At 37.3% G+C, this 12058-nt stretch overlaps 1 protein-coding gene across 1 annotated transcript; it reads left to right on the forward strand.

Moving 5' to 3' along the window:
* The first annotated feature begins 1553 nt into the window (after positions 1-1553).
* Positions 1554-3550, forward strand: LOC131151517 (peroxidase 3-like). Its single transcript, XM_058102758.1, has 4 exons — positions 1554-1867; positions 2013-2204; positions 2463-2628; positions 2914-3550. The coding sequence occupies exons 1-4, from the start codon at positions 1622-1624 to the stop codon at positions 3312-3314; spliced, it is 1005 nt and encodes a 334-aa protein (XP_057958741.1). The 5' UTR covers positions 1554-1621; the 3' UTR covers positions 3315-3550.
* Positions 3551-12058: the final 8508 nt, after the last annotated feature.

Genomic DNA, 12058 nt, shown 5'->3' on the forward strand with positions numbered 1-12058 from the left:
TGCACATACAGATCAACAAAAAAAGAGAAATCAAAAGAGAATAAGAAGAACACGACAAATTTATGTGTTCACCCCTCTCCAAGAGAATAAATGAGATAAAAAAATGAGATTATGCAGCAGTGTGGAAATTCAGATGGGGCTGAGAAGTAGGTGAGACAATGGGTTGACGATGAGCAGTTTAACTGCTCTAAAGCATATCACTTCTGGAGAAATAGGGGTAACAAAGTCCCTTGGCATGCTACAATATGGAAGAAGTGTTGCCTTTCGAAGCATTCCTTTATATTGTAGCTTGGTGCAAAAGGGAAGCTGCTGACTTGTGATAGATTCTAGGTGGATGGTGTGGACCAATCTTGTGTTTTTTGCAACTCAGAAAATGAAACCATTGACCATCTATTTTTCAAATGCAGGTTTTCCTCCCGTGTGTGGAGTTTCATTAGGGGTTGGATGGACATTTCAAGAGCCATGACTACAATTAAATCTGCTCTCAAGTGGATGCGTAAAGAGGCCAGGGGTACAGGAGTTCAGGTTGTTGCTAAGAAGATATGTCTTGCCATTATGATTTACAGTCTTTGGCACGCTAGGAACAAGAGGAAGTTTGAGGGAGTTGCTACCCTTCTAAAGACCTTCATCCATTCTGTCCAATCCCACATTTACAAAGTCGTTTACGATAAATTTCCCTATCTGGTTGTATGAGTTTTGATGTTTGAGTAGTAGTTATTCTAACCTTGTTTGACTTGTTGATTGCTTTTGGGGGGAGTGTTCCCTTTGGTTTTCTGAATTTGTTTGATTGTTTTGTCATCTTGGCTTTTTCCCCTGGGGATGCCCAGGTTTTGATGTTTTGAGTTGTACTTATTCTCAACCATTTTAGGCTTTCTAATTGTCTGCTTAGCTGATGCTATACATATCCATTTGATCTATAATTATAATTTTCAAATAAAAAACAAAAAAAAACAATTTGTTTATGTCCATGGAACCCTTATCCAATTTTCACCATGGCATAAAATGAAAACTGTCATATGATTTTAACCTTTCATATATATATATAACTTCCATGTGAAAACCTCAAAATGTCCTCATATAATAATATAGTCAAACTATTGCCCTAACATTAGGGTCCTTTGAACTCGCTCGTCCTCTTTGTGAAACTCCCTATCTATAATGAACTTCAAGTAGATAATCCTTGTTGCCCGCAATTTTAAAAAAAAAAATTATTGCATTCCTTATTATATATTCAATGAAATTAACTTGTAAGTTAGGGGTATACTGGTACACGTACATCTTAACTACAAACAGATAAATAGATGGATGGATGGGGAGGGGATAGCTAGAATGAAGGTAGGAGAGGAAATTTAGAGGTGAAATAATTACAAGGCCCCGAGCGAAACAACAGCCCAGGAATTAGCTGGTGGCGAAGGGAATTGAAAGATTTTATACGAGTATTTTTTGGTTGGGATCAATAGTTTTTCCTCCACAAGTATAGGCTGGCAAAAAGATTGCCGACTCACCCCCTTAATTATTATATCCCCCCCAATTAACTCTGCCTCCACACTCCACATCTACAGAGAGAGAGAGAGAGAGAGAGAGAGAGAGAGAGAGAGAGAGAGAGAGAGAGAGAAGATCCATGAACGTGATGATGATGATGAAGGGAAGCTGTTTCATGAATAATAAGAATGTTATAATAGTGATGGTGATGTTAATTATCAGAGGTGGGCATGGGGATGGAGATGCTCTGCGCCATGGGTTTTACAGGAACTCCTGCCCTCATGCCGAATCCATTGTTCAGAACTCCATCTGGAAGAGCGTCTCCAATAATCCTCATCTCTCTGCCAAGTTCCTCAGAATGCATTTCCATGATTGCTTCGTTAGGGTAATTAATAATACCATATAATATAAGTATATTGCACTACGTGTTCTTAATTATTTTCCATATGATTGCTTTGTTAAGTTGTTTCTAGTTAGCTGCTCATCTAACCGAGGGCGACGTTTGGTTGGTGGGTTGGTGTGCTAGCTAGGGTTGCGATGCTTCCATATTACTAGACTCTACGCCAAACAGCAAAGCCGAAAAGCGTGCATCCCCAAACCAGTCTCTCACCGGATACAAAGTTATCGAAGATATCAAGACCCAACTCGAGCAAACTTGTCCCGGCGTAGTTTCTTGTGCCGACATCGTCGCTCTTGCTGCCAGAGATGCTGTTTCTTTCCAAGTAATTAACTATATATAATTCATTAATACATATCTATTTTAGTTATTTTAAAATCGTTTCAATGCTCTACAACTTTTTTACAAACATTCAAAATCTATCAATTTTTTCTTTCCAAAAGCTCATTTTTTACAGGTGGGTCAAGTATTTTAAAAACAAAATCAATAAATTCTTTCTCAAAAAATTCTTTTGAGAAATCATAAGAGCCAAACTAGGCCATCTGATAATTGAATAATTGAAAGAAATGATTAATTAATGCAGTTTGGGAAACATTTGTGGGCTGTGCAAACGGGAAGAAGAGATGGTCACATTTCACGAGCCTCTGAGGCTGAGACTAATATCATTCCACCAACATCTAACTTTTCCACTGCTCTACAAGGTTTCACAAGCAAAGGCCTCGCCCTTAGAGATCTTGTTGTTCTAACAGGTAAATTTACTACTCAACAAGCATGAAAAGAAAATTTTCTTTCTTTTCTCCTTTACATTGTTAATTAGTATTTTTGTGAATTATTGATGGAAAAAATAATTCAAAGGAAATTAAACAAGAAATATTTGCGTATTATAAGATTATACAATAATTAATTAATTGCTTCTTAATTAAAGATTATTGCATATAAATTTTCCAAGTTTTAATTAATTAATTAATTAATCCACTACTAAATTACTAATTAAAGATTACTGCATATCATTTTTGACATGGGCGTACATGCAGGGGCGCATACTCTGGGTTTCGGCCATTGCAAATTCTTCAACCACCGGCTTTACAACTTCACCGGGAAAGGCGACGCCGACCCTTCTCTGAACCCAACCTACGCCGCTTTCCTGAAGAGGAGGTGCCCGCGGCGATCGGCGAACACGACGGCGGTGAGCATGGACGAGAGCCCCCACTTCTTCGACGCCGGCTATTTCGTCAACTTGGTCAAGAACAGGGGGCTGTTCCAGACCGACGCCGCCCTCATGACCGACAACCAAGCCGCCGCCGTCGTCAACGACATGCTCGTTCCCGGCAGCTTCTACCGCCAATTCGCCGGATCCATAATCAAGATGGGTCGAATCCAAGTGCTCACCGGAACTGAAGGAGAGATTAGAAAAAAATGCAATGTGGTCAACTAACTAATAACCACTAACTACTAACTAGCATGCATGCACCCTCTCGCTAGCTACCTACTACGTAGCTAGCTACTCATTTCTTTTATTTGTTTATTATTTTTTTTTTCTTTTCCTTTGCTAATTAGAGACTGATCGATGTTAATTAAGAACGTAATTAATTATGTGTTAAGGATTGTTGATGATGATAAACAAAAAATTCATGGAGATAATTATGCAAAATGCTGATATCCATGCATGTATAATTAGGCCCATGTACTTTTCTGTTTCACTATTTAAAAAAAATAAAAATAAAAAGTTACTATTGATTATTTAATTTGATTTGCAACATAATTATTTTAGTTGTTTTAAATTTGTTCTGTATTTTAATTACTAAGATTAATATCTTTATTGATTATTGGTCTATTTAGAACTTGAAAAATATTAAGAAAAGGAAAGAAATTTAGGAAGGATTCCATTTTTCCATATTTGGTTATCAAGAAAAATGAAAAAGAAATAAAAAAAATATACCAAATGAATGAAATTTTAATTTTACACCATATTATTAGAACAATTTTCTATTTTTAGTGGTATTTGATATATATATATATATATATATATAGAGAGAGAGAGAGAGAGAGAGAGAGAGAGAGAAGGGGAGAGAGAGAATATAGTAATACATAAAAATAAAAATAAAAACATCAGTCTATTCATTTAATGTAATTCATTTTTTGTTTGTGGATCAAATAAAAATTTAAAAAATATGATTAAAGATAGTAAAATTTAAATTTTAAAATATTATAACAAAAATAAAAACTATTGCAATTTTACTTAATTATTATTTAATATTGCATCTTCAAACATTATAACAAAAATTTATACGTTTATAAAAAAAAAAAAATTTCATTCCATAATCAAATTCAATAGCATATATCTACATATAGAAATCTTCTTAGAAGATTGTTAATCTCAAAATTACACCAACGGCACCGTGAATGTGCACAAAATAATTTCATTATAATGCTAATCAATTGTAATTAATCTAATATTATGATTAGGCATGCATCTATATGCATGTTAGTCTAAGTAATTGTGTCACTTAACTAGACTACAAGTAATTATGTTTCTTAATTAGACTATGACTTTTTTCATTTTACAAGTCAACACCCAATTTTTTTTTTATGACATGGAAACTCTAACTACTGATGAGCCCTTTGGACCCTGCGGCACCAAACCCACGGGGGCGAAGTATTGCCACCCATCCATTGATGCATCCAAGCGGTTATTAAAATTTGGAATTAACAAATAACTTTTAAGAAAAGGAGGACAATATGAATTATGGAAGGTGATCAATGTTGAATGGTTTGGATTTTCATGTCTTTCTTTTCTAGTATGATGTCTCGAATTCGAGTTCTAAGTTTTTAAGATCTCTTAGTGCACTACTATTTCTTGTTGGTTTTCGCAAATGGGTATTTCTTACTCTAGCTTCAGCCTCATAATGCATATACTCGTCGTTAATTATGCTTTTGATTTGTAGAAGATTGAATAAAGTTTAGAGTAAATAGTGAAGTGATTTAACTGAAAATAATTGTTAATTGTTTAATTTATTTTAAGTTTCCTTTGCATTTTGCTAAGATATCTTCATTTATTAGGTGTATTTTCATAAGTGTCAAAAATTATGAAAATGAAATTTAGAAAAAAAAAAAAAACTAAAGATAAAAAATAAAAAAAATGAGCAATCTATTTGCTTAATATTTCTAAAAAAAAAACTAAAAACTTGATTGAAAAAATGTTCGTTTTTGTTTGAATCAAATAATAATTAAAAAAATATGATTAAAAAATTAAAATAAAAATTAAAAATGTTATGATTACAATAAAATTTTAAAAATATTAATTATAATAAAAATAAAAAACTATTGTAATTAATTATTATATCTTAAAGCATTAAAAAAAATTTAAATATATTGGACCGTAAAATAAAATTTAATTTCATCTAATCTATAGACACCCTATTTGACCCAATTATTATATAGCGAAATTTGTGCATTTTTTTTTTATCTTTTTCAATTTCAATTTTAGGCATAATTGGATTATTTAAAAAAAAAAAAAAAAAATGTGAGCGTCGTCTAAGATTTTTGCCTAGGTGCAGTCTCTCTTCCATCCACTCATCCTTACTTCAAGTATAAAGGGATTAGACCATTTTACAATAATAAACTGTTCATTGAAACAATCAAAAATTCAAAAATAAATAAAATAAATAAAAAAGAAAGGGCAAGCTCAGCAGCCTTGGAGCTTCATTGGGTCAGCCTCCTAAGGTCCTACATTTTTACACACAAAGATAGATTAGGCCCTAGTTAGTAGCAACCAAGTAGGGAGGCCCAAATATTGGGCCTAAATTTTAAACTTGAGGCCCACTATAGGGCTTATATTGGATTTGGAGCCCAAGCTGGACTTTGTTTTGAAATTAAGGCCCACTATGAGCCTATGCTGATTTTAAGACCCCAGATGGGCTGGTTAGGACTCTACCCCCTCCCTTTAGCCTATAATAGAAGAGGTTTGAGCAGAGAGATCAAAGGCAGAGACTTTAGGGGAGAATTGAGAGGTTGTAAAGCCACTGGAGAAGAAACAAAGAGAAAAGAAAGAGGAGAATAGAAGGAGCAGAGGCTTCTTAAGAAGAGGTCCTAGGGAGCTGTTGGTGGAGAAAGAGGCAGTAGAAAACAAAGAATAAGCAAAAGAAGCAGAAAATAAAGGGGAAGCAGAAACTGGGGGCAAAATGAGGAGGAGTTAGAGACAAAAGGTAAGTAACCCTTTTGGTTATGCCTTAACTTATAAAAAAAAATGTCTAATTGGTTCTAATCGGCAGTGTTTTGATAAAAAGGATTTTATAAAATTCTAAAATTTTGATCCGCCTAGTATTTGTTAATTTAAATCACAAGGACCCAAAAGTGCAATCCAAAGCACCCTAAATTTTTTACCCCCAAAACCTTGTCAAAAAGCCTTAGGCGGAACTCAAAAATAAAAAATAAAAAAGGACAAAAGTCCCCAACCCAAGCCTTTATATTGAGAGAAATCGTGTGGTTGAAACCATTCTTGTTAATTAAATGATTGTGAGCATTGTGAAATGATGAATCATTGAGATTATGAGTAATGTTTGGCTGTGATTTATGCCTGGTTAATTACACTGGTTGAATGCAAATACTGATGTTGTGTATACTGTGTAGAACTGTAGATGTGTGGAATGATTGGTTGCTGTTGACTTGTGTTGTGGTTCATGTAAAGTATGATATAGCGTTGGCAGTGATATGAGGAGGTCGTTATATCGTACCTGGTATAACCGGCATATAACATTGACAGTGGTAGGAGGAGGTGGTTATCTGAACGTTTATATTGGCAAGCAAACATTGGCAGTGGTATGAGGAGATTGTTTACCTATTTACCATGAATGGAGTATTTGTTTTGTAACATGTGTGGTTTGATTAGTCCTGTGTGGACTAGTCTTGTGTGGACATATATGCTGTGTGATTGGTTTGTCCTGTGTGAACCGTGTAATCTGTGTGATTGGTTAGTCCTGTGTGGACGTGTTTGAAGTATGTGTTAGAAGTTTTGCGTGGACGATTACATATTAGGTGATTATGGACTCTGTTTGGGTATGATTGAAGAATGTATGATTATCCTGTGTGGATTGATTGTGATATGCATATATGTGTGGGGTTCTGTGAAACGAATATTGTTGGTTACGTGTGACTTTAAATAATTAAGTATTTATGGTAAGGTAGATTACTCCACCCGAGAGCTTGCTAAGGAAGGCGAGTACTCTGGTAATTATTTGTGGATACTAGAGTAGAGGGAAACCACTTGTATGGGCGGGTGACCTTCCCTGTTCTCGATGACTTTACCTAGATACATAACCCGAGGGCTTACTAAGAAAGGTGAGTGCCCTCGTGTTAGCACTAGAGTAGAGGGAATCTACTTGTATGAGCGGATAGACTTCCTTATTCTCGGGAATTATCAATAAAATATCTATGTATATGGGCATGTGATTGGATGACAGAGAAATTTACGTGGTGTGACTTGAACGTGTTATTTCAGCTGCTATTGGATTATGGATGCATTTGTATGGATATTTTAATTATATATTAAACACTTCAGCCACACACTATTATAAATTATTTCTTCCTTACTGAGAGGTGTCTCACCCCGTCGATGATTTAATCTTTTCAGGTTATCCTGGCGATCAAGTTTAGATAGCTTCAAAGGGGGTAGTTTTGTGAGTGGTACCAGAACGATTATGTTTTTAGTTTTTATGTTATGTATATTTTATTCAGGTTTTGTAATATGAAGAGTGAGGTTGTAATTATTGTGGATCTACATGTATAAATATAGAATTCTAGTGTATTTTGTTGAGGTTATTTTATTATTTCCGCTGCGTGAATGGTATTAGAGACGCATGTAGGTCTCATAACACTCCAGGCCCCACGTGGCGGGTTCAGGGCGTTATAGGCTTAGCTCATTAACCCAGCCAACCACATATTTAAACCCCTCCTATAAGGCCCAAGTCAGCCTGACCTAGACCTAAGCCCATTCCCCACTTGGACAAATCCTACCCAACTGCCTATGGCCCAATTGGTCATGTTTCTCTAACCCAATCCTAAGACCAAAACCTAAAGCTTAATTAGGCTTGACTAGACCTAAGCCTAAACAAATCTAAAACCTAAGACCCAATTGGGCCTAACCAAATATAAGATAAAAAAATTGTGCGTTCCAATTGGGGCTAATCCACCAACATAAACCCTAACCTAACCTAACCAAGCCCCAAACCCCTAACCTGACCTAGCTTAAACCTTTACCTAACTTAGCCTAAACTTAGCCTACCTGAAGCACTAAACTAGCCTAGGTCAATGCCCAGATCAACCAACCCAACCCCCATGTTTGGTTCGCAAGGAAATGTGAGAAAGCTCATAGAAAACCTATGTAATCAAAAATAAAAAAGAAAAAAGGAAAAAATTAAAGTGATTGAAAACCGAAGGGGTGGTTTTACCTTTTGTAGATCCAAGCCTTAATCTAGGGAGCAAGGCAATGAGCTTGAAGCTCTCCGCCCTTGCGAGTCTTGTTCCACTTCCAAAAATAAAAAAGGAGTTAGAGATTTGAAGAGGGAAGAGAGAGTGAATCGAGACGGAGAGAGAGAGAGAGAGAGAGAGAGAGAGAGAGGAAGGAAAAGAGAAGAAAAGGAAATTAAAAAAAAAAAGAAAAAATATACATACTTACATTTTTAAAAAATTCATAATGGGACATGTGTCACCATTCAAATGGCAACACGTGGTGCAACCACGTGCGCTCATTTTGGGTGACGACACCCGATGATGTGGCGTAATCCTAGCCTTCCCTTTTTTATTTTATCTAGAGGCTGAGTCATTTCCTTGTAAGCACTCTGCATCTTTTTCTTTGGAGCGGTGGTGTTTTTCCACGTGGTAAGTGACGTCTTGATAGTAACGACCCAAAAATTCAGCTATTTTATTTTATATATATATATATATATATATATATATATAATATCTGCTCTAATACCAACCTATATCGCCCTGTGTATTATACCATACATAATCTCTGTGTAAAATACACTATAGTATCCTGGGATGCCCAAAGTGGCACCAGGTACAACAGTCCTCAACATATTATAATGCTCAACGAAAGCATCTATATATATATATATATATGTACATCCAACTACAATACCAAATTTCTACTCATCATCATAACAACACTTAAAATCCCCAAAAGCCATCCAAAATCCATCTCGAAGATACACAATTACTTTCTTATACACCATGGTGTCTCACCACTACTTACCCTAAACAATACTTTTAAACTTTGCTTTGGAGAGCTCGCTTGGTTACCTGGGTTTCCTGAAACGATAAAAATTATAGGGGTGAGACACCTCTCAGTAAGATGGAATAGACTATTATCAGTGTGTGGCAATATGAGTTTTAGTGTTCCAAATATCTAACCATTATTTACCTTTCCTTTCACTATGAAATCATGTAAAACTGTATACACGTATATTCAAATATATTTCAAAATACATACTTTCCTTTCACATCATATTTTGAATAAGATAACATCTCTTTATAAGTAAATACACATATATGCATAGAAGAACTGCCTCGGATGGAACAAACAATGTCATGAATTAACCCTACATGATCTGGGTTGTGCGGCCCGAAGGCGGGACCTAACCATGGTTGGCCTAACCAGACTAAGTCAATTGTATCTATATCTGTTTCTGTAACTATGAGTACGATTTACCTACCCAACTGGTCCAGACTTTAGGGGGTAACTCTACACTTCAATGGCATAATCAATTGTATTCCACCAACACTCTATTGAGAAGTGTGACTGCACTGGTATCTGTGAACACTGGTATCTGTGAAGCTACGGTACCGTGCTTAGCTATGGTCTATCAGGGTTCTTAAATCATATAATGTGATTTCTAAAACAATATAGTACATGATTTCATTTCACAAATTAGTATAAACTGTCATACTATATATCTGGAGGAGAAGGGTTTATGGAGTGAAAACTAAGATGTAGTCCCAAGAGAGGGGTGAATTGGATTTTTAAAAAAAATTCTCTTAATTCTTTTTAAGACTTCTTAACCTCTTTTATTTATTTTAACCAATTATTAACTTGTTTGTTTTATTTACTAATCACACAAGCACTTAGTTCCTTTAATACACACAACAACATAACTATTTAAACAATCAAGTAACCAATCAATCAACCAAACCAATTATCCAATCAAACACAATATCTGTTGCGGGGAAAGAATTGGTGATGACCAATAGTTGTGCTCCCAGAACTCTGGTGACCTGAAAAGGGTAGAAAACAGAAAGGCTTGGAGGACCCGAGGCGTACTCCGGGGGATCACTTTGATGCCTAAGTAAGAGGGATGCTCTAGAGAGGCTAAATACAACAGTAGAATAGGTTGACTGACTTACCTTGACCTCTTCTCTAGATTCCTTCTTATAGGGGCTCGAGTTGACCCTTGGTTGATTCGTCTTTATTGTGCGGGGGTGTAAATCGCTCCCAGGTCATAAAGTGCTTGCGCCCATCACTCGGCTATTTAAGTCGTTGGCGTGGATCTCTCCTCCTCTTTATTGGGTTGGAGCTGATTGCTCGTTAGAATGTTTGACCCCGAGGAGGCGCGGACCAGGTGTTGACCTGCTCTTATTGGCTAGACTATTTTGGGCGTATCAGTTGCCCCCCCCCCCCTCAGTTTCAACTTTCTAGACGGAATTTTGAACAATCGCTGTGTTTGCACTTTCCTTCCATAATATGTAGTGCTCCCTCTTCTTCTTCTTCTTCTTCTTCTTCTTCTTCTTCTTCTTCGTCTTCTTTTTTGGGTTTCGAGCTGCTTCGTGAAGGACTTTTATCGAGCTGGGACGAATATTCCGAGCTACTTCGTGGGGCATTTTTACCGAACTGATATTTCGAGCTGCTTCGTGGGGGACTTTTACCGAGATGTTCCGAGCTGGGCAGATTTTGCCGAGCTGATGTTCCAAGCTGTTCCATGGAGCATTTTTCCTGAGCTGCTATTCCAAGCCGCTTAATGGAGGACTTTTATCGAGCTGTTCCGAGCTAGGCAGAATTTGCTGAGCTGATATTCCGAGCTGATATTCTGAGCTGCTTCGTGGGGCATTTTTACCACTGATATTCCAAGCTACTTTACAGGGGACTTTTATCGAGCTGTTCCGAGCTAGGCAAAATTTGTTGAGCTGATGTTCCGAGCTGATACTCCGAGCTGCTCCATGGAGCATTTTTCCCGAGCTGCTATTCCAAGCCGCTTCGTGGAGGACTTTTACCGAGCTGTTCTGAGCTAGGCAGAATTTGCTGAGCAGATGTTTCAAGCTTATATTCCGAGCAGCTCCATGGAGAATTTTTTTTGAGCTGCTATTCCAAGCCGCTTCGTTGAGGACTTTTACCAAGCTGTCCCAAGCTAGGCAGGCTTTGCCGAGTCGATGTTCCGAGCTACTCTATGGAGCATTTTTTTCGAGCTGCTATTTTGAGCAGCTTCGTGTTGGGCAGATTCTCTGAACTGAAGTTTCGAGATGCTTTGCGGAGTATTTTTTTGAGCTGCTTCGTATTGGGCCAATTTTCTGAGCCAAAGTTTCGAGATGCTATGTAGAGTATTTTTCCGAACTGCTATTCCGAGCTGCTCCGTGGAGCATTTTTCCCGAGCTGCTCCGTGCTGGGCAAACTTTGCTGAGCCGAACTACCGAGCTATTCCGTGGAGCGTTTTTACGTAGCAATTCTGGCCAAGCTGCCTCGTATAGTGATTTTGCCGTCCTGCTTTGTGGTACCTTTTTGCAGAGCAGGTTTTTCCGAGTAGCTTTCTCGTGTGGCTTTAGGGCTTACCTGTTGTTGGCCTCTAAAACGATGCTCTTCATTTGGGCCTATTTCACCTAGTGAGTCGTGCTCATTTGCTGGGCTATCTTTGGCCTCACGAGTCGCACTCGTTAGCTGGGCATGTTTTGCCTAATGAGTCGTGCTCATTTGCTAGGCTGTCTTTGGCCTCACGAGTCTACTCGTCAGTTGGGCCTGTTTCGCCTAATGAGTCATGCTCATTTGCTGGGCTGTCTTTGGCCTTAAGAGTCATATTCATCAGTTGGGCCTAGTGAGATGTCCTTATTTATGAGGGGTTTCAATCTAACCCTTTTTCCAAGGCATTGTCACCGTCCTTTTGAGACATCGCCTATCCTGCAGAAGTGTGATAA

The sequence above is a fragment of the Malania oleifera genome, chromosome 3 (genome assembly GCF_029873635.1).
Source record: "Malania oleifera isolate guangnan ecotype guangnan chromosome 3, ASM2987363v1, whole genome shotgun sequence".
NCBI classification, from domain to species: Eukaryota; Viridiplantae; Streptophyta; class Magnoliopsida; order Santalales; family Ximeniaceae; genus Malania; species Malania oleifera.

Bases quoted from the DNA above. Each gene is read 5' to 3' on its own strand.
- LOC131151517 (XM_058102758.1), top strand. From the start codon at position 1,622: ATGAACGTGATGATGATGATGAAGGGAAGCTGTTTCATGAATAATAAG. The intron at 1,868-2,012 runs GTAATTAATAAT...TGTGCTAGCTAG, and splicing joins TCCATGATTGCTTCGTTAGG to GGTTGCGATGCTTCCATATT. The intron at 2,205-2,462 runs GTAATTAACTAT...TAATTAATGCAG, and splicing joins GAGATGCTGTTTCTTTCCAA to TTTGGGAAACATTTGTGGGC.